The sequence below is a fragment of the Scyliorhinus canicula genome, chromosome 4, assembly GCF_902713615.1.
Source record: "Scyliorhinus canicula chromosome 4, sScyCan1.1, whole genome shotgun sequence".
Classification (NCBI taxonomy): Eukaryota; Metazoa; Chordata; class Chondrichthyes; order Carcharhiniformes; family Scyliorhinidae; genus Scyliorhinus; species Scyliorhinus canicula.
Window position 1 is genome coordinate 155,571,868 of NC_052149.1, and position 20,643 is coordinate 155,592,510.

Consider the following 20,643-nt stretch of genomic DNA (forward strand, 5'->3'; position numbering starts at 1 on the left):
CCACAGATGCAGCCTGAGGTCTAATATTAGCTAATCTGATGGATCAGGTTTTCTGTGATTCTGTTGAGTGGCCAGGAACAGGCTGTCTGACTGGTGAGGAGGAGAGTCCTGCTGAATGGGCTCCTCCTATGAGCCTCCAAGAGCATTGTGCTCATCCCTAGTCATCTGGCAAAGTAGTTTTACCACATTGGGAGCAATGTGGTTCAGTCAGAGCAGTTGGTTTGTCAGAGCAGTTGGTTTAACTAAACCTGTCCACACTTGCCTTGGCAGTTAAACTGCTGATCCAGTGCCTTTTGGCTGCTATTGACATTCACAATATAGTATCAAGTTGCTCTCAAAATTAATTAGAGGAGGAGGAGGAGAGAAATATTGCAGTTTTTCTCTGCTGGCATAATCCAATGGAAAACTAAGTTTGAAATTAAAAGTGAAGTGCTGGAAACGCTCAGCAGGCTTGGCAGCATTTGTGGAGAGAGAAGCAGAGTTAAATGCTTTGAGTCCAATATGACACTTCTTTGGAATGAGGTAACAGAAAGTTTACCATTTTTCAGCCAGGTTTATAAACGTAATTGTTTTTTTCTCCCCTACTTGGTCCATTGCTGGCGGTTGGACAGGTAATTCACTCTCCGGCCTCTAGTAACAGGAACATGTTCAAGAGCAGCCTGAAGCGTTGTCCCTGCAAAGTTCAAGCCATTGTCACACAAGAACTTCCTAGCCTCCACACTGTGACTCCTAAACAGCGGAATGCCCGAGATTGGGAATTCAAAGGTAGAGGGAAGCCTCTGCATGACCTATGTCACAGAACGAGGCTCCAAACTGTGCACTCTGCCAATTCAATACGTGTAAGACTACAATCAGACACAATGGTGGATTTAGAGTTAGTGGTGCCCTGTGCTCAGTTTAACTTTCGCCCCCCCCCCCCCTCACCTTGGGGTCCAGCAAAGAAAAGGATCATTTTCTCTTATCTCTCTCTCTCGCCCCTCCCCCCGCCACCCCATTTCTCATCTTTTTTTCTTCAACTTTCTCCTATATTATCAATAATAGGAAGTAAATGAAAATATAAAGTGAGTGGGCGCGATTCTCCCATATGGGGAGAAATCGTAAGGCTGCCGTCAAATCCGGGCGGGTTTGACGCCAGCCCCCCCCTTCCCGACCGGGAACCGATTCTGGTCCCCGGTCGGGGCTAGCATCCCGACGCCGTAAACTCCGGCATCGCGGGCTTAACGAATTTCGTTAAGCCCGCTTGCCAGAGTTAGCGCCGGCTGACGCGTCATATGACGTCAGCCGCGCATGCGCGGATTGGAAGACTCCAACCCGCGCATGCGCGGATGACGTCATCGCCCATTTGCGCGAAACCCGCGCATGCGCGGGCCGGGATGCCCCTCAGCCGCCCCGCGAATGGATACTGCGGGGCAGCGGAAGGACAAAGAGTGCGTGGGCATCGGGCCCGCTGCCCGCGATCGGTGCCCACCGATCGCGGGCCCATGGCACCCTTGGCACGGCCGTGGTACGGCCGTGCCAATCGGTGCCATGGTTTTAAAAATCGACAGTTTACGGCTGTTTTTACGAACGGCCAGACCAGGTGTGTTTGCCGTTAGTAAAAACAGCCGTAAAGGGCTGGGAACTCGGCCCATCCATCAGCTGAGAATCGCTGCCGGCCGTAAAAAAACGGTGGCAGCGATTCGTATCGGGAGTCGGGCGTGGGGGGGAGAATAGCGGGAGGGCGTCGGAACAGCGTGGCCGTAAAATTTTACGAGCCACGCTATTCTCCGCACCGTCGGGAGTGCGGAGAATCGCGCCCATTGTTTTTATAGTGTAACTACTTTTCACAATCACTTGAAAATTGCTGAGAGTCTCGGTGGACCACGTAAGGATCTTTCCAAATGTTGTTTGCATCGTAGCTAACTATTGTAAAGTGCTTTGGAAAATAACTTTTTTTTTTTCCACGTCTAATTATCGTTCCTCAGTTAATTTAATAGTAGACTGCCTTAGTTTTTCCAAAAAAATCAACCAAATTCTCATTTCTGTTGGCCCAGTTTTCTTTATCCTCATAAAACGGGCTTTATTAACCAAGTTGCTTTTGACATCCATCCTCATAACTCTTTTCTCACATTTTCTATGTTCCCTATGTTTTTCAGCATACTTACGAAGAAATAATCAGTCATATCCAATGAAACAGATTTTGGCCATAATGAAAAGTCTTCAGAATAGGATTCTTGCCTTACTTTGACAACATTTAAAAAAGAATTTAGAATACCCAATTCTTTATTTTCCCAATTAAGGAGCAATTTAGCATGGCCAAGTCACCTACCATACACATCTTTGGGTTGTGGGGGTGAGAGCCACGCAGACACAGGGACAATTTGCAAACTCCACATGGAAAGTGACCCGGGGCTGGGATCCAACCCGGGTCCTCGGTGCCGTGAGGCAGCAGTGCTAACCACTGCACCACCGTGCTGCCCCATTTTGACAAAATTACCAATATTTTGTAGTTCCATTGCCATCTCAGTGCCCACTTAGGAACTCGATGAGTGATCAGAAAATTAAAATTTATCATAGAATCATAGAATCCCTACCGTGCAGAAGGAGGTCATTTGGCCCATTGAGTCTGCACCAACCCTCTGAAACAGCACCCCACCCAGGCCCATTTCCCCCCATGTTACCCACCTAATTATCCCCGTAACCCCACTTAATGCCCAGTCCACCTAACCTGTACATCTTTGAACTGTGGAAGGAAGCTGGAGCACCCAGAGGAAAACCACGCAGACACGGGGAGAATATGCAAACTTGATGCAGTCACCCATTGCTGTGAGGCAGCAGTTCTAACCACTTCCCACTATGCTACCCAGATGTTTGCCAGATTTATTCTGCATTGTGGGCACCCCCCTCATTCAGGTGCCCCTTGCCACCTTTCCGCCACTGATCAAACAGAGCCACACCATTGGGTTGTGGTGCCGCTGTTTCTGACAACATACGATTGCATTGCTATGCTTCAACACTTATTAATAAAAGTTCCAGTTAAGGGGCAACTTAGATGTGACCTACCGTGCACATCTTTGGGTTGTGGGGGTGAGACCCACGCAGACATGGGGAGAATGTAAAAACTCCAAACGGGCAGTGACCTGGGCCCGGGATCAAACCTGGGTTGTTGGCGCCAGGAGGCAGCAGTGCTAAACACTGCGCCTGCTTCAGCCCTTTTAACATTCTTTCTGTTGAACCCAAAACAAAATTGGAAAATGGTGCAAAGCAAATTATCACGAGATCAGTTTGCTACATGCCCCCTTCTTGCACCCAGCATAGTGTCATTCTTAGAACTCCAATCAATTGGTTTAATGTTATTTCCCTTTCACAAAACCATGCTAACCCTGCCAGATTGCCTTGAACCTTTTAAGCTGCTATAACATCTTTAATAATAATTTCCAACGATTTCCCTATGGCAGAGGTTCAGCTAACTGACCTTGTAGTATCCTGCTTTTAGTCTCCCTTTTTGAATAAAGGAGCTACATTTTCTATTTTCCATTCCATTGGAAGCTTCCCGAATCTAGGAATTTTGGAAAATTAAAACCCAATGTATCAACTATAGCACTAGTCACTTTAAAAAAAAAACAATTCCAATTAAAGGGCAATTTAGCATGGCCAATTCACCTACCCTGCATATCTTTGGGTTGTGGGAGTAAGACCCATGAAAACATGGGGATAATGTACACACTAACAGTGACCCAGAGCCGGGAACGAACCCAGGTCCTTGGTGCCATGAGGCAGCAGTTCTAACCTCTGTGCCACCGTTCCACCCTCACTGGCCACTTTTAAGGCCCTAGATACAGTCCATTAGGACCCGGGGAGTTGTCAGCCCGCAGACCGAACAATTTCCTGAGTGCCATTTTCTTGGTGATTGCAATTTTCCTGAGTTCCTCTAACTCTCTTCCAAATCCTGTTTTACAGCTATTTCCCAAATGTTACTTGGATTTCCTATGGTGAAGACAGGTGTTAAGTACCAGTTCAATTCATCTGCCATGCTTTATTTTCCATTATTAATTCACTCTCTATAGGACCAGTGCTCAATTTGTTAACACTTCTTATTTAAGTATCTGTAGAAATTCTATCTTGGGCAGCACGGTAGCAGAGTGGTTAGTGTAGTTGCTTCACAGCTCCAGGGTCCCAGGTTCAATTCCCGACTTGGGCCACTGTCTGTGCGGAATCTGCACGTTCTCCCCGTGTGTGCGTGGGTTTCCTCCGGGTGCTCCGGTTAGGTGGGGTTACTGGGTTGCGGGGATAGGGTGAAGGCGTGGGCTTAAGTAGTGCTCTTTTCAAGAGCCGGTGCAGACTTGACGGGCCGAATGGCCTCCTTCTGCACTGTAAATTCTATGATTCTGTCTTTATTTCCAGCCAGCTTTGCCTAATTTCTCCGTACTGATTAATAATTTTGTCATTCTTTGCTGATCTTTTTATTCTGCCCAATCTTCTGACCTACTACCCAACATTGCACAATTATATGCTGTTTCTTTAAGTTTGTAAGCATCTATAACCTTTTTGTTTAACCATGTTTGATGGGTCCTCCCCTTGGAATATTTCTATCTTGTTGGAATGTAACCTGTGTATTCTGAAATGTTGCTTTAAAGTCTGTCATTGCATCTATTATTGACCTACCGCCAATTTACTTCAGCTAGCTCTGATTTCATTCCCACATAAATTCTCTTATTTAAATTTAAAATATTAGTCCAGGAGCCACTCTTCTCACCTACAAACAGAATTTAAATAAAATCCTATTATGATCAATGCTACCCATGGCTGCCTAATCACTGGACCCAAACATCTTCAGCTGCTTCACCTTCCCTCCATCATTAGATCAGAAATGGGGGTGTTTGCAGATGATTGCACAATGTTCAGCACCATTTGTGATTCTTCAGACAATGAACCAGTCCGTATCCATATGAAACAAAACCTAGACAACATTTGGTATGATAAGTGGCAAATAACGGGCGGAATTCTCCGCTCCCGGGAAAAATCGGGAAGGCCGTCGTGAACTCGGCCGAGTTTCACGACGGCCTCGGAGGCCGCTCCTCTCACCTTATTCACCCCCACCCAGGGGGCCTAGGAGCGGCGCTCCGTTATTTTCGGCCGCCGGGCCTTGATGCTTGCATCAAGGAGCGGCGCGCCGAGAATGACGCGAAGGCGGCGCCTATGTGACGTCAGCCGCGCATGCGCAGGTTGGCCGGCTCCAACCCGCGCAGGCGCGGCTGACGTCACGACGGCTGACGGCTCAAACCCGTGCATGCGCGGTGGCCATCTTCCCCTCCGCTGCCCCGCAAGACATGGCGGCTTGATCTTGCGGGGCGGCGGAGGGGAAAGAGTGCGTTGCTTTGAAACGCCAGCCCGACGATCGGTGGGCACCAATCGCGGGCCAGTCCCCTCCCGAGCACGGTCTTGGTGCTCACTCCCCTCTCCGCCCCCCACAAGCTTCAAACGGGCTTTTGGCGCCCATGTTCACGACGGCAGCGACCAGGTGTGGTTGCCGCCGTCGTGAACCGGTCGCGAACGGCAGACCGCTCAGCCCATTCGGGCCGGAGAATCGCCGGTCGCCGTGAAAAGCGGCGATTCCTCCGAGTGGGGGGTGGGAGAATCGCGGGGGGCGCAAGGGGGGCATGAAATGAGTCGCCCGGCCCTCCAGCGATTCTCCCACTCGGCGTGGGGAGCGGAGAATCGTGCCCAACATTTACACCACTGAATGCCAGACTATGGCAATCTCCAACAAGAGAGAATTTAACCATCTCTCCTTGATATTCAGTGGCATTATCATCACTGAATCCCTCACTATCAACATCCTGGGGGGTGACCATTGATCAGCCGTATCAATATTGTGGCGACAAGAGCTGGTCAGAGGCTGTGAATTCTGAGACCACTAATCCACCTTCTGACTCCACAAAGCCTGTACACCACCTACAGACACAAGTCAGGAATGTGAGGAGCTTGATTTGTGTGGAAATTTTCAGAAGTGAAATCATTTACTGCCGCGGTGCATTAGAATAACCAACGTTTGTACAGTTTTGTGTTCCTTTAGTTCTTTAAAATGATGATTAATGTTCAAAGTGGTTCTTGGGTCTTTTTTCCACTTGGTTAGTGAGTTATGTCAGGTACAATTAATATGGAGCTGAGTCACATTCTCTCCTCCTCCTCCTCCAGCCAAGATAACCTGATTGATGCTCTTTTTCCACCCAAACACCCTCTTTGTGGTTCTTTTTGGAGTTACGTAGCTGCATTAGTACTAATTATGTCAAACCTGGGGTTAGTTCTGTACTACAGCTGTTCAAATTTAAACAAACGCTTAAAATAATGCCTTGGCACCGAAGTACATTTTCAGATGAGTGTTCAAATTCAAGCAGTGTATCTGGCAAGGGATACACTCTAATGTAGTCAGTGAATAGGCAGTATTGAATTTGACATGTTTGAAAATGCCCTTCTCACCCACCCTGACATGCTTTCTTTTCTTTTTCATCAGTTGATCTGTTCATAATGTTCACGGTCACACAACGGCTTGGAGGATACGAGGTGGTAAGAATCCTTACTCTTATTTTCTCAGGATTGTTGAGACATACTCTTATAACTTGTTTTGAAATAGATGGCTCTTGGAACCCACTGACTCATTAGAGTAGCTACGTTCAGGTTCACATTGGACGATCTCTCTGACGCTCCCAATTCTCCTTACCTAAGATGACTTTTCCCTGAAACATGGTTCCCACGCCATTAAGACATCTTTCCTGAATGATTTTGACCATGTTGATGATCTAATATGAAACCACACTGGATCTTCTCAATTCTCTTTCCCTTTCTTCTTCCTCCACAGTGTATTGGGCATTCCAAGGCAATCTGTGTACTGTTTCTTTGGCCTCCTTTGATGTTTACGGCAACCTTCCATAATCTGACCTGCTTCATTGTTTGAATTTGCCACAGTTGTGGTGTTTGGTGAATTTGTTTCTTCATTGGCTGGCTCGTAACTGGGTTTAGAGTAATTATCCAATCTGCTCCAAGATCCTAAGGATTCAGTTTACATTAACAACAGAACGCTGGTTCCAATGGTATCTATACAATAGTATCCAATTGTATTGAGGAAAATGGAATTTAAATTTGAAAGTTCTCGGTTATGCAGCTTTTCACTTTTTTTTTAAGCTAGCGGTGGCCTTTATTAAAAAGGTCCTGACTTCTTGTTGCAGGTAACTGCCCGCCGTTTGTGGAAACATATCTATGATGAGCTGGGTGGTAACCCAGGGAGCACTAGCGCTGCCACTTGCACCAGGAGACACTACGAGAGGTAGAGTACATTGCATCTCACTGTCAGCCTGCACACTTAAAGCTCCAGGTATCAGGGAAACCTTCCAACTTCTTCAAGTAATGGACAGAATCTGTAGCACAGTGGATAGCACTGTTGCTTCACAGCGCCAGGGTCCCAGATTCGATTCGTGGCTCGGGTCATTGTCTGTGCGGAGTCTGCACGTTCTCCCTGTGTCTGTGTTGGTTTCCTCCAGGTACTCTGGTTTCCTCCCACAAGTCCAGAAAGACGTGCTTTTAGGTAATCTGGACAATCTGAATTCTCCCTCAGTGTACCCGAACAGGTGCTGAAAAGTGGCGACAAGGGGCTTTTCACAGTAACTTCAATGCAGTCTTAATATGTGCCTACTTGCGACAATAAAGATCAGCCTCTCGAGTGCCGACAATGACCTCACTATCAAACGGGTTGTCTTTTCTGGTCTCGGCTAGAAACACCCCCCACCGAGACCGCACTTGCCTCACTTCAGGAAGAGATCAGGGCACCATTTTTAAATGCCCCCCCGATCTCTTGGCCTCCCTTAGACGCCCCACTACGGCTTCCGGATCCCCCCACTGCCCCAACTTACCAGTTAGGTTGCCCTCAAGCCCCTCATCCCACCTCTTAAGGGCTGGGCAGCCCAGGTCTAATCCATGGTGCAGGCAACTGGCACTGCCAGGGTGCCTGGATGGCACTTCCCAGGTAACAAATGGTCTCTGATAACCTGTTAGAGGATACCTGGAGGGTGGTTCCTTCAGTTAGGGGGTCCTTGGAGGGTGGGTTCCTTCAGTTAGGGGGTCCCTGGTGGGGAGATCTCCCTAGTTAGGGAGAAGAAGGGGCACCCAGGACAATCCGGGGTTTGGGGGCTGTTCTGTGGTGTAGGGGGTGGCCTGCCGTGGAACTTAGTTATCAGGCTGCCTGCTCAAAATGGCGACTTGAAAGCAGGACTTTCTCTGGAATCCCTTGTATTCCTCGCCATGCATAAATTTGCATGGCAAGGTATATGGCATTGCTTCTCGATTTGCACTCGGGGAGGGAGGGGGGGGGGGGGGGGAGGGGGGGGGGAGGGAGGGAGGGAGGGAGGAGGGGGGGGGGAGGGGGAGGGAGGGGGGGGAGGGAGGGGGGGGGGAGGGGGGGGGGAGGGGGGGGGGAGGGGGGGGAGGGAGGGAGGATGGGTGGTGGGGGGGGAGGGGGGGGGAAGGGGGGGATGGAGGTGGGAGGGGGGGGGGGAGGGGGGGGGGAGTGAGGGGAGGAGGAGGGAGGGGAGGAGGAATGGGAGGGGGGGCAGGACCCCTGAGGGCCAAATGATCTGGGTGCGGGCACTCCATCGGGATTCTCCTTTTCGCCAGCTGATCAATGGGGTTTCTCATTGTGGGGCATTCCCACGCCGTCGGGAAACCCCCGGGCTGCTGGCAAAACGGAGCTGAGACTTCAGCCCATAGTCTCCCAAATGAAGAATCTCACCCAAATTACTTTGAAGTGTAACGGCTGTTGTAATGCAAGTAAATGTGCAGAGCAAGAGCCCCCACCAACAGGAAATAATAAATAACCAGATTACCTGTTTTATTTATGTTGGTAAATGTTGGCGAAACTCCGCAGGGGACTCCTCTGCTCTTCAATAGTGCCACCTAAGAGGGTGAAGATTTCATGTTTTATCTGAGATATGCCACCTCTGACAATGCAGCACTCTCTCTCAACTGCACTGAGGGGCCTCCCTAGATTATGGTTTTAAGTCCTTGCAGCAAGTCTTGAAATCGTGACCTTCTGACACTTGAGTCAAAAGCATTACAACTGAGCCAGGATGAATAAATTATTTTAAAAGGCAATTAAATGTCTGCATGCATAAAGCAGCATGTTGAATGAGATAAGTAGCAAATAGTGTAAGGGGTTAGCTTGGCTGTCTTGTGTCATTAACCTGTTAACTGGATTTGAGCTGAATGACCAGTTTCTGTGTTGAATTCTGAGATTCTATAAATGGTGAAAGGGCTTGTTAATCATTGTAACCCTTCAGGTACTTAGAAGCACATCCCGAAGAGCTGATTTCTCGAGGATTGCTCCAGTAAAATTATTGTACTTGCTTCAGTATTCATTCCAATAAGAATATTACAGTGTCATGAAGAAATTTTATTCTGTTCTGAATGAAGAGCCTCATGGAATTGAGGAAGGGATGGAGAGGGAAAGAGAGAGCTGTTTGTGGGCTGTGAGGGAAGAGGGGAAGCTGTGAGGAGTGTGTTGTATTTGGCCTGTGAATGAGGGGATAGCGGAGTCTGTTGTGCACACCATGGGCAAGTGCCTGCCTTATGCAGGCCAGGTGAAAGTGTAAAAAGATTTACTTTAAAGATAACCTTGTCCAGCTCAATAAAGCACAAATACTGGTCCAAAGTTCAAACTCCCCCTCAGCATGTTAGTCGGACGTTTACTAGAAATCAACTTTGTTGCAGCCTGATTTGTATGATTTAAAGAAAATTCGGAACCATAATTTATTCTTCAATGAATTTCATCTGCTTTTGAGTCATTATTGCGAAATTGTGTGGCAGCCATTAAGGGCTACATGACAGGAATTGGAGGTGCTTTCCATATATTCATTATTGACTGCTAAGAATGCCTGTGAAATGCTCAAACACCACAGTGATGTGGAGTTGTGGTTTGCACAATAGTTATTTTCTGCCAAACACCCCACAGGTGCGAACAGTTCAGAATATACCACCTAGTTAAGGGATATTCAACCCTTTTGCCTATTGGCCATTTAGTTGTATCCATGTAACCCAGAAACTGGATATAATTCCACTATTCACATTTAAAAAAAATATATTACACATTGATACTGAAAGATCTTGGGCGGGATTCTCCAATAATGAGGCAATAATGAGGCTATGTCCCCACGCTAGCGTCAAAACACTGGCGTTTCACTCTGGACTTTCCTTAAGAAAGTCCTGAGCAATTCTCCTATCTGCAGGGGGCTGGCAGGGCCCCAGAATGCTTCTCGCAGCTCTGGCTGCGGAAACGGCGCCCTGCACTTCCGGTCGAGAGTCCGTGCATGCGCAAGTTGGCGTCCTGCGGCGGCCATGCTGTGCGACATGGCGGACCCGGGCCACCATGCAGAATGCAGGCCCCCCCCCCCCCCCCCCCCCCCCCCCGAGATTGCGCATGCCTGTGGATCGGTGCCTCCCGATCGCTCCCCTGGTTGTCCATGCGAACCCCCCGGTGATCGATCCCCCCGCCCCCCACCAGGACAGCCGCGCACTGAGTTTGCAGCCGCCACCTAAGGTTCTCGACGGCCAATAAGTGGTTAGAACCACGCCGTCAGGAACTCGGCCTGTTTGGTGCGGGTGGCGGCCTCTGTCAATGGCCCCTTACCCGCACGGGTAGGATGACTGGAGAATTGCTTCAGCGGCACCGGGTAAACGCCCATTCTCCGTTCCTGCGCCAAACGCGATTTTGGCACGAATGCTCGGAGAATGCAGTCCTTGAGGATTCTGAATTAGCTGCTGAGGTTACTGCAATAAACCCAGGCTTTTCCAAGTCACCAGGTTTATATAATTGAAACAAGGCAACTTTGCAAGTAGGATCACGTTGCCTGTATACTGAGGACCAGAGTAACAGGGCTCAACCTGGGCAGCCCCTCCCTATCTAATAGTTCACAGGAATATTTACTGATTTATCAATGCATTCAGGCTTCAGTGTTAGGTGATAAGAAGAGATAGTGGAGGGGTATATGTTAACACTTATGGTTCGAATCCACACAATTATAAAATAGAATTTTGAGACTGAGCAAAGTGTCATGAAGGACCCTGTTATCCTGGATATAAATTTGACAGCATCAACATTTGTCCATTCACCTGAATCCTGTATCTCTATAGAGAACCCACGGGTGAATTGACAATATTGTTTGACTCCTGCCACCTGTGTAATTACTTTCGCAGTTTGATTTGGGGAAAGCTGTGAGAATGATGATTGAAGCTATCCTCATCCAGCACAGTTTGAGGTGACACCTGATGCTGTTTCTTTGCAGGCTGATTCTTCCATATGAACGTTACCTCAAAGGGGAGGAGCACAAACCACTGCCACCAGTCAAACCGCGCAAGCACACTACAAGCACGTCTGAGGACTCTGAGAAAGATGTCAAAGCTAAAAATGAGGAGCTGAACTTGAACGTGAAAAAACTTCAAGAATCGACTCCAATATTACAGAAAGAGGTGAGACTCCACTGGATACCAATTTACAGTCGGGGTCATGGTAGACAATGCTTGCTCTTCTTCAAGATCGAGAAGCCTCCCTCACTCAATGTGGAAAACTCTTTTGTGGCCTCTGCTTGACGTGTTCCAATATTACGCAGCTTATGAGTCATTTTTCCCAGAGCTACCCACAGAGGCCTCCGTATTACAATTGAACGTTGTCCGGCAACTATTGTGCTGGGTTGTAATTGATGCAGATGATATATTGCAGTCCAGTTATTTAAAATCAGCAGGTGAACTTGAAGGCATTTTAGTGTGCCATCTTCTTGGTGCAATGAAGTGCAGGCAGTATCATAAGTGTATTCAGCCTTCAAGCTGGCATCGAGCGACCCCTGTTGTACAATGTCATATTTCTAGTTTATTTACTGTAAGTTTCCTTTTATTTCTTTTCTGGACTCTCCTAAATTAGCAAGCTCCCAGTTCCATATAAGTGCAGCTGTATCATTTACCACTAGGGGTGGACAGAAATTACAGTATAGAAACCACTGCTTGTTGGTTCTTATCCTCCACGCGATCAGTAGCCCTAACCCCCCCCCCCCCCCCCCAGTTCCTGTCTTCCATTTAGTTCCCTTTCCTTCAACCACCAGTCTAACCTGTTAAACATTCTTGATGTCTCTGCGTCAATCCCAGGTAAGGAAGCTGCTGATTGCCCTATCCATTTTCCTTCTTTGCAGGGTAGTGCCTCCCTTTAGTTTTCCATATGATGGCATGGCTGAGATTGTAAATTCGCTGTGACGAAAATTGGGCATAAATGACTATTCTACCAGTATTTGTTGCTAAGACTTGAATCTGAAGTACACACTGCCACCTGTTGTATTTGCTTGCTACCTTCGCAAGCTGGGAGAAAGAGCGGTACTTGTCAAAGCATCATTAGTGATTGGACTGATCCAGTCGGTGCACTGATACAGCGATTTCCTCCACAATGTGAATGGAACTTTGACAGATTGCTGATTCTTGTAGGAAAACTCATAGTATGAGAAACTGCCCTGCAGTGAAGCTGATTTCAAAGCAAAAAATAAGTCTTTTTGATCCTTCCAAAATTTGCAAGGAAAGCATCGAGTAGGAATTGGGTTTGTGGCTCCCAATGTAAGTCATACTGCTTTTTAGTTACGTGCACATGTAGGGAGCTAATACACAAAGCAGCAGAGGAAATAGATGTTTGTTACGCATACTAAAAATTTGGGAAACTAAATTTAAATTTATAACTATCTTTTTAAATGTTACAGAATCATAGCCCCTCCCCTCGTACATTAAAAAGGTTGTACCAAGTCAATAGGCAAATTCCTATCAGTGAGCCATATCTAACAGGAGTGGCCAAGGTAAAGTTCCCTCTAATTTCTCTTCATTGTGCATGGTCTGTTTGTTGCACTGCACGGTCCCTTTAGGATTGCCACACAGATGCATGTCTTAAAGTGACTGCTTTTTGTGCAAGCCTGTTTGTCCCCTGCATCATTGTGCATCCATACAACTTTGACAGAACATTGGTCTCAGGTTTATTTGCACATCTATGCTGTGTTAATTAATGTTAACTGGTCACCAGTGATGCTGGCACTAGAATTGGCCTCCATAGTTGTGGATTTCTGCGTTGGATGGCTATCGAGTTAACCTCAGTTGGAGAATACACAGTTGTGAAAATTGATCAGATCAGGATTAATTTGCACTGTGATGAGTTCAATTGGTTAAAATTTTCTCCTCCTTTTTCAGGGTCATCTGGCAAGTGAAAGATGCCAAGAAAAAAGCCAAAGGACTATCACTGCTCCATATGCAGCTACTCAGGGCAACCCCCAAGACAAACGGACACATACTGTAAACTGTAAAACCCATGATGATGGTGCGGAAATTACAAGGGAATATCCCAGAAGCAAGACTCTCCCTTTTACAGGACCAGGAAAGGCTGTGACGTCTGAGATTGAAACACAGAGATCATCTGAGCAAAAAGTAAAAAACCATAAAAATAGAGAGTGCTCCAATGCAGGAAAAAGCCAGAAGTCACCCCTGCAGCCTCAGGACTTGTCCGGTGGCCCCAGTGTTAAACAAAGTCTGCACATTGGCACTGGGGGTAGTAAGTCCATCTTTCAGTCTGCAATGTTCCAGCACCTTCACTCTGGTAGACTGAACTTCCAGTTACCTGAAGGCATCTCACCTCTTGATATCCTTAAAAGCAGGTTGGGTTTAACCACATCCAAAGATGTATCTGGACCTGCTTTGCATGGGACATTCAAGATGGAACAATCACAGAGCATTAAACTGGATAGCAATGTGTATGGCAAAACTCTGGGCGAGAATGAAACACAAAATGTTGCTGGACTTGGTCAAGAAGAATGTGATCCTCAAACAGCAAAGAACCTTGGTTTTGGACAAATGAATGGAATTCGACTGGTGAAAGGGAACAGGTCTCCTCTACCCCTGTTAAGTCACTTGGGTTCTGCCAAACATGTTGCAGATTCAAGGGAGGAACAGAAAGCTAACCCAAGGCCAATAGCATTTGAGGGACTAATTGTGAACAGTCGCCATGGAGACTCATTAAGTCGCCTGATGAAGAGGGGTTTGGCAGAGGAAGGATTGAATTTAAGTAAGTCAATGGACAGCGCCTATATGTATGATCATAAAGGACAGCTGTGTGAAATTTTACCTCAGAATTTATCCAATAAACAATCACCACTACAGATTGAGCCTTCAATGAAATACAAGGAACAGTCCTCTCCATTAAACCTCAGCAAGTCAAGTAGGAGTTCTCCAGGAAAGAGAACTGCGGATTTTGTGGATGAGCCAGTCTGCTTGTCACAAAAGAGTGCCCCTCTTCATCTGCTCCCTGAATCTTTGCAAAATATTTGTGAGAACAGGGAAAGCCATCACAAAAATGAACAGCCGACCAAGAAACTGAGACTGGACTCCTGTTGCGGCACAGAGGTGAATGACCGGAGAAGAGAACCTATTCATTCCGACCATAGCTCTGGTGTTGAATCACTTAGTTCATCACCCCTGAGCTTCAGCTCTGGAGTTGTGTCCGATGATCTACCCACGGACTTAAGCCTACCAAAATATCCTAAAATCCAAAAGCCTGACTATACTTCGTCCAGTTCCGAGAGCACTCAAAACATGAAAACAAAATTGAGCTCTGAGACAACAGACAAGCAGCCAACAGACTTGTCACAGTTGTCTTCCTTACCTGCAGCCTCTGAAACAATTACTACAACAGACAAAAACCAAAGGTCCCCAGTGCAAAGTGGGCCTCCTGGACCTACTGGAACAGCCTTAATTTTGGACGGAACAAAGAACTGTCAAGTGGAGTTCCAAAAAAGCTCTGTAAACAGAGCGTTTCCATCAAGTAGCATGGTATCGGGCAAGCAAAGCCTTCCAGCTCACCGATTAGATGAGTCGCGAAAAGAGGTAGAAGAGCAATCTGGAAAGAAGTCACTTATCTCTCGCTTGGATAAAGTCAGCCAAGAAGAAAAACCTGAACGAGACCAAGAATTGAACCTATCCAATCATCAGGCCTTAACCTCAGCGAGTCAAGTGGACAATAAGAAAGGAACACAGACTAGCCCCTATCTCCTCGGAGGCTATCATCCAGAACTTCATAATATGGCAGAAAAATTTGGGGCACATTTTCAGTTGGTTGATTTGAATAAAAATTCTGCAAAGACAGGCAAGTCTGATGCAGTTATGGTGCCAGTATTAACCCCTGGCCTTCCTGTTTCACCTGTTATGGTTCCTGGCTCTGTGCAACATCGACAGCTTCTTGCTTCCCATTCCCAGCAAATGTATAATCACCTCCTGCGAACTTCAATGCTGCCTAACTTGCCTTACGATGAGGTAGTAATGCGTAGACTGTCTTCCAGCCCATCAACATTCTCTCCCTCTCACCTTGCCACGGTTTACCCTGAAAAGCGAATGTGAATTGCTTTACCAGTTAAGTTAAAGGTGGAACAAGTTATCTCTCATGGATTTACTGTTGCTGAAGTTCAGCTCGACAAAATGCAAGGTTGCACCTGCACTCACTTTTTTTTGCCTTTTGTGTCTCTGAGACTATGTGCTGTTAAAGTTACTTTCATAGCGTCAGCTGTGGCCAAGAGGGAGGAATTCAAACTATCTCCATTTCCTTGTCTTGCTTCTCCAAGCAATTAGCGATGATCTCCATGAGACTAACCTGGTGGACAATGATGTGTCCTGATTTGTTTTTGTCTCCTCTCATTGTATGAAGAGGGACGGAGGGAGGGGTAGATCACTTGTCGTCCTCACAGCTCCTGCAGTAACATGGCCAAGAGTGGCAGGGTGATGTAAGTCAAGCCTAGCTACATTGAAGCTTGTCGTAGGTGGAGGGCAGGTGGCCATTCCAGGAACGACTACTCTGGCTACCATTTATCATTCTGATCGATATTTTCTTTGAGCAGGGAAGTGCTTCATCTAAAACAGAAAGTAAAGCACTCGGAACTTGAATGATGCTACTCTGTAATACAGATTCAGAATCTCTCTCACCGAATAATGGGATTTGTGCTCAGGGGGCATTTTGTAGAATAAACTGCTGATTCAGACTGATCCCAATGGAATCAGAAACGGTAGCTTAACTTTGATATTGGACTTCTACCTGTCATGGTCTTAAACATTAAAGGAGAGTGCAAAATGCTCACATTTGTCACTACTCCCATGGAGGACTTACCCATATCTGAACAATGGACAAATCTTCAGAAAGATACTGTGAAGTAATGATGTTCTAGTCCAAGGTGCTACTTGAGGATTTGTGAGCATAGGAGGGACCCCTTAAAACTCAGCAAGAGAGAATGGGCCAGTCTCCTACCCTTTCTCTTGCCCTTGTTTCTGTCCAATTTAAACTGAAATTCAGGACGTGGGTTTTCTGTTTAGTTGGAATGCCTGTAATTGCACACATTTGACTACTAAATACTGTGGAACTCTGATGAGGTTAACTCCAATTTGCCAAAGAAGAAAACTTGACCTTAACCAGAAACTGATCTTATCAGGGATACTCCTCCAATTCTGTACATCCTTTGCCTCGTCTAGTTTCCTTTACATATTGATTGTACAAGTGAACAGCGTAGGGATGTTTCTGAATGAAAACATGTTTCTTTCTTTTGACTTGTTTTGAGCTATGTTGAAAAGTTGTTTTTTTAAATGTGCTTGTCCTTTTGAAAATAATACTCTTGTTTCCCAGAATATATCTTTAGATTGTGCGCATATGATATTGAATGTTCTGTAATGTATTGATGACATAAAACATGAGACAGGTCCATAGCATTTTTTAAAGAAATACTGCTTCTGTTTGTGAAGAGACTCAGGACTTAACTTGCAAGACAGAAAGTGCACTGGGTCGGTTTGGATGATGAGAACAAAGCCGCAGTACAGAGTCTTGTTACTTCGGCAGCAGTAATACTTTTACACAAAGGTGATCAGATAGCACCTGTTGAGACTATTTAAAGCTATAATTGTTATGAACATGGCTTCAAAGAATTAGAAATAAGACACTTGCCTCCCTCATTCTGAATTGGCCCAGTGCAATTACTGTTTTGACACATTGATTTTCCTTCTTAAGCCAATGCAGTCGCTTTTAATAACTGACTTTAAACTAAAGTCTCTAAATGCTTGTATTATTTCTAGTACTGACTTTTGTGTAAATTAATCCCTGTAAACTCTGGCAATGGAGGTATTAATAATTCCCTCAGGTACTTACAGCTCATTGCACCTATTGAAATTAATACAACAAAGCAGTTCATCATCGTCTCCATTGTCTGAAGTCCTGCTTACCTGGCACTATGGGGTATCTGAGGCAGTTGCCTCGAGAACTGTACTTCCAAATGGTTATGGTGACCTAAAAGAAGATAGCAGCAGAATTTTGAAACACAGTTGTCTTCTTTGGCTAAATATATTTTAATTTACCTTCAGCTTCTTGGGTAAGGAACAGCTGATTAAGAAGCTGTGTAAATGTGCTGGAAGTTATGTCCAGCTTTTTCAGACCAGCAAAATGGATGCACTCTGGAGGTCTTGGAAAGAAAAAACTAAAGAGGCATCTATGGATATAAGAAACTACTCATTTACACCTCCGTTGTCCTACCTAGATATCTCCAGTTACAAGTACTGTATGTTTAGCTGAAAATAGCCAGCTATACTGTGTGGATCTTATTTGATTAACCTTGTCTTGCTTCAAGACTTGAGGGATCAAAGCTAATAATTTAAACTATAAACTTTAATGCTCGTATATACAAATGACACTAGAATCTCCTCACTAAAATGTTAGCGGTCAGAGATCACGTTAATCCTCCAGCTTTCTTTTCCCAGAATTTCTGTTGTACACTCAATGAAAGGTTTCATGTGTATATAATTATGAACACTTTAAGAGTTCATTAGGTGTATTATCCAGTTACGGACTTGAGCTGAGATTTTGAAAAAGAAAGCCACTTTGAAATGGTCACTAACATTTTCATATTTATTTTACAATAACTGTTTCAGAGTTATTTTTAAAAAATAAACTGTATCCTTTGTTGAGTGGTTAAGTTTTTCTTACCTGATTTAGGAATCATTTCTGTTGGATAGTTACTGATTTTGCTTTTAGGTTGAACGTTAGTTTCTTTTTAAAGTTTGAAAACTATCGAGTTTTTATTTGTCATAGTCATTCCTGTGATCCAACCACCTCCTCCTCCACCCCCCTCCCCAACCCTCTTGTCCTCTCTTCTTTCAGCCCATTTAAGGGTGGAAGCAACATAAAGGAGATCCAGAAAGTTAGAGCTCTTTACTGAATAAAGGGCTCAGCACTATAATCCAGATTAATAAGGTGAATTGTTTTGACTAAAAAGCACTATTGGGTAGAATATGAAAGCTCCACTTTAAATCTTGCCAACACCACTGAACAAGTTGAACAGGCTGACTGGTAGGTTTGATGCTTCAAAGTTTTAACCATTTCCCGAGCAAATCTTCTCATTCCCAATTATTTAACCAAGATCCCCTAATGTTTTGGGGTTTCTTTGAATTGGAAAAGGCATTATCTTAGTACTTTCAGGAGCAGATGTAGGTCGAGAATTAGCAAAAGAGAATGGAACCTGTGAAAGTCAGCACCTTGTGTCATTTGAACTTCCTGCGTCAAACTGAACTCAGAGTGGTTCGTAAGAATAGAAATGTCCTTTTGTAATCAGGCGAGGAATCTGAGAATGGCTTCAAAGCTAATCTCTTGAATGCTGTCCATTTCCCAAATGAAATTGATTTTTTCCCCCCCTTTTTTTTTAGTTTTCATAATCTCCAATGCCACGTTGCAGATGGAAAGGACAAGTCCCTGCCTAACAGCGGCACTTGTCCAGGCTGGTGTTAACTCAAGAACTATAGGTAGCTGTTGCTTGAGCACCTTAATGAGAGAGTCCACATGGATTAGCTTTGATTCTTATTTTGTGCTGCAGTTAAATACATACTCCCTGCAGTTTTTCTTAGTGGTTTGCAAAATTGTCGTAATAAAGGAAGCATAGCAATGGATAGAACCATTGAGTTTATAGTATAAGGGAGACAGACACGTGTTACAGTTTGTACAGAAATGGTCTATAGGATGAGAAAGAGTTGTCCACCTTACCGCCTGTGTGATAATCATACCTTTCCAATCCATTCTTCACTTGTGACACTTTTGTAAAGAAAACCGAGACAGTTTGCTTTTTGCATGTAAATATGCTATAAACTGCCAGATGCTAGAAGCACAGGAACTTTTTCTGTATATAGCTACATGTGACCAAGTATATGTGCATGCATCATTAATGCTATGTTTCTGAATTTAAAAGATAATAATGCACACTTTATATAAAACATGTAAAAGTCCCAGTCTAAGGCCAGAAGCCCCGTTATTCAAACTTTTAAAGGTTGCTGCTGCATTTGAAGCTTGAAGCGTGCTGGATTTTGAGTTTGGTTTATCTCCCTCTCAGTGCTCCCATCAATAATGTAGATGAGAGCTCTATTATGTGAAGAGTGATCAACCCAATTTAATTGAATTCAGTCCAAGCCAACCTCGCCCTATCCAAATCACCCACGGTCCTTTGTAAGAATAGCTGCTTTGAAGAAATGTAATAATTTGTGTCCCACTTTGCTTAACATAAGGTTTGTCCTACCTCATCTTCCCAGAATTTAAACGTGTAATTTTAATCAGTCAGAAATGTAGCTGCCTAATGACAGCAGTTTTAAGTAAAGTGCATTGACTATGTCCTGTTTATCCAGGATCAGTACAGTGTATAATTTTGATGAAAATCTATTTGTATCTACCAAAAATTCTGGTCCACTACAAGTTACATGGGCTAGACTGGTCAATGCGCAATATACTGCTAATGTCCTGTCCCTGTGAACTCTAATCCAACACCTGGGACTTCCTCACATTTGATTTCAACCCCAGTTATTCTAAGTAATTGAGTGCTCTGTATAATGCCTTCTAGTAGTAAAACTCTACTACTTAAGGCTGGGCCGATTGTGCTTCAGTGAGCCCTGTTCAGTTTATATGAAATTAGATGGATTGAAAGAATCAATGTGAATCCACAGTTTGCCCCTCATCCTGGCTGTTTCTCAGTCGCTTTAACAGCACTTTCTCTTTTATCTGGAACAGTGGTAGGGTAGTCTGGAGTCTAAAGTTTGTGATTGGAACTTGTGACTTTCGAAGTGATAGCGCAGAGGCAACCACTTTTGACCCAAAACATCTATTTCTCCTGCAAACCTGAGATCTCACTTTTGTTGCAGTGCGTTTAATAAGGACACGGGGAGTCCACACCAGGAGAGAGTAAAGAACTTTGATTTATTTACAGTTACGTTATACACTACTCCCGATAGTATATCTCTCCACGGCCGGTGCCTTAGAACATAGAACATACAGTGCAAAAGGAGGCCATTCGGCCCATCGAGTCTGCACCGACCCACTTAAGCCCTCACTTCCCCGTAACCCAATAACCCCGCCAAACCTTTTTGGTCACTAAGGGCAAGTTATCAATGCCAATTCACCTAACCTGCACATCTTTGAACCGTGGGAGGAAACCCACGCAGACATGGGGAGAACGTGCAGACAGTGACCCAGCGGGGAATCGAACCTGGGACCCTAGCGCTGTGAAGCCACAATGCTATCCACTTGTGCTACCGTGCTGCCCC

At 45.3% G+C, this 20,643-nt stretch overlaps 1 protein-coding gene across 2 annotated transcripts in view; it reads left to right on the forward strand.

Moving 5' to 3' along the window:
- Nucleotides 1-18,975, forward strand: part of LOC119965105 (AT-rich interactive domain-containing protein 5B-like) — a 105,212-nt gene extending 86,237 nt beyond the window's left edge. For both annotated transcript variants that reach the window (XM_038795404.1, XM_038795405.1), the window contains 4 exons: nt 6,494-6,546; nt 7,206-7,303; nt 11,310-11,493; nt 13,237-18,975. In XM_038795404.1, the coding sequence (XP_038651332.1) occupies nt 6,494-6,546; nt 7,206-7,303; nt 11,310-11,493; nt 13,237-15,432 (2,531 nt within the window). In that variant the 3' untranslated portion in view covers nt 15,433-18,975. The remainder of the gene's footprint in view (nt 1-6,493; nt 6,547-7,205; nt 7,304-11,309; nt 11,494-13,236) is intronic.
- Nucleotides 18,976-20,643: the final 1,668 nt, after the last annotated feature.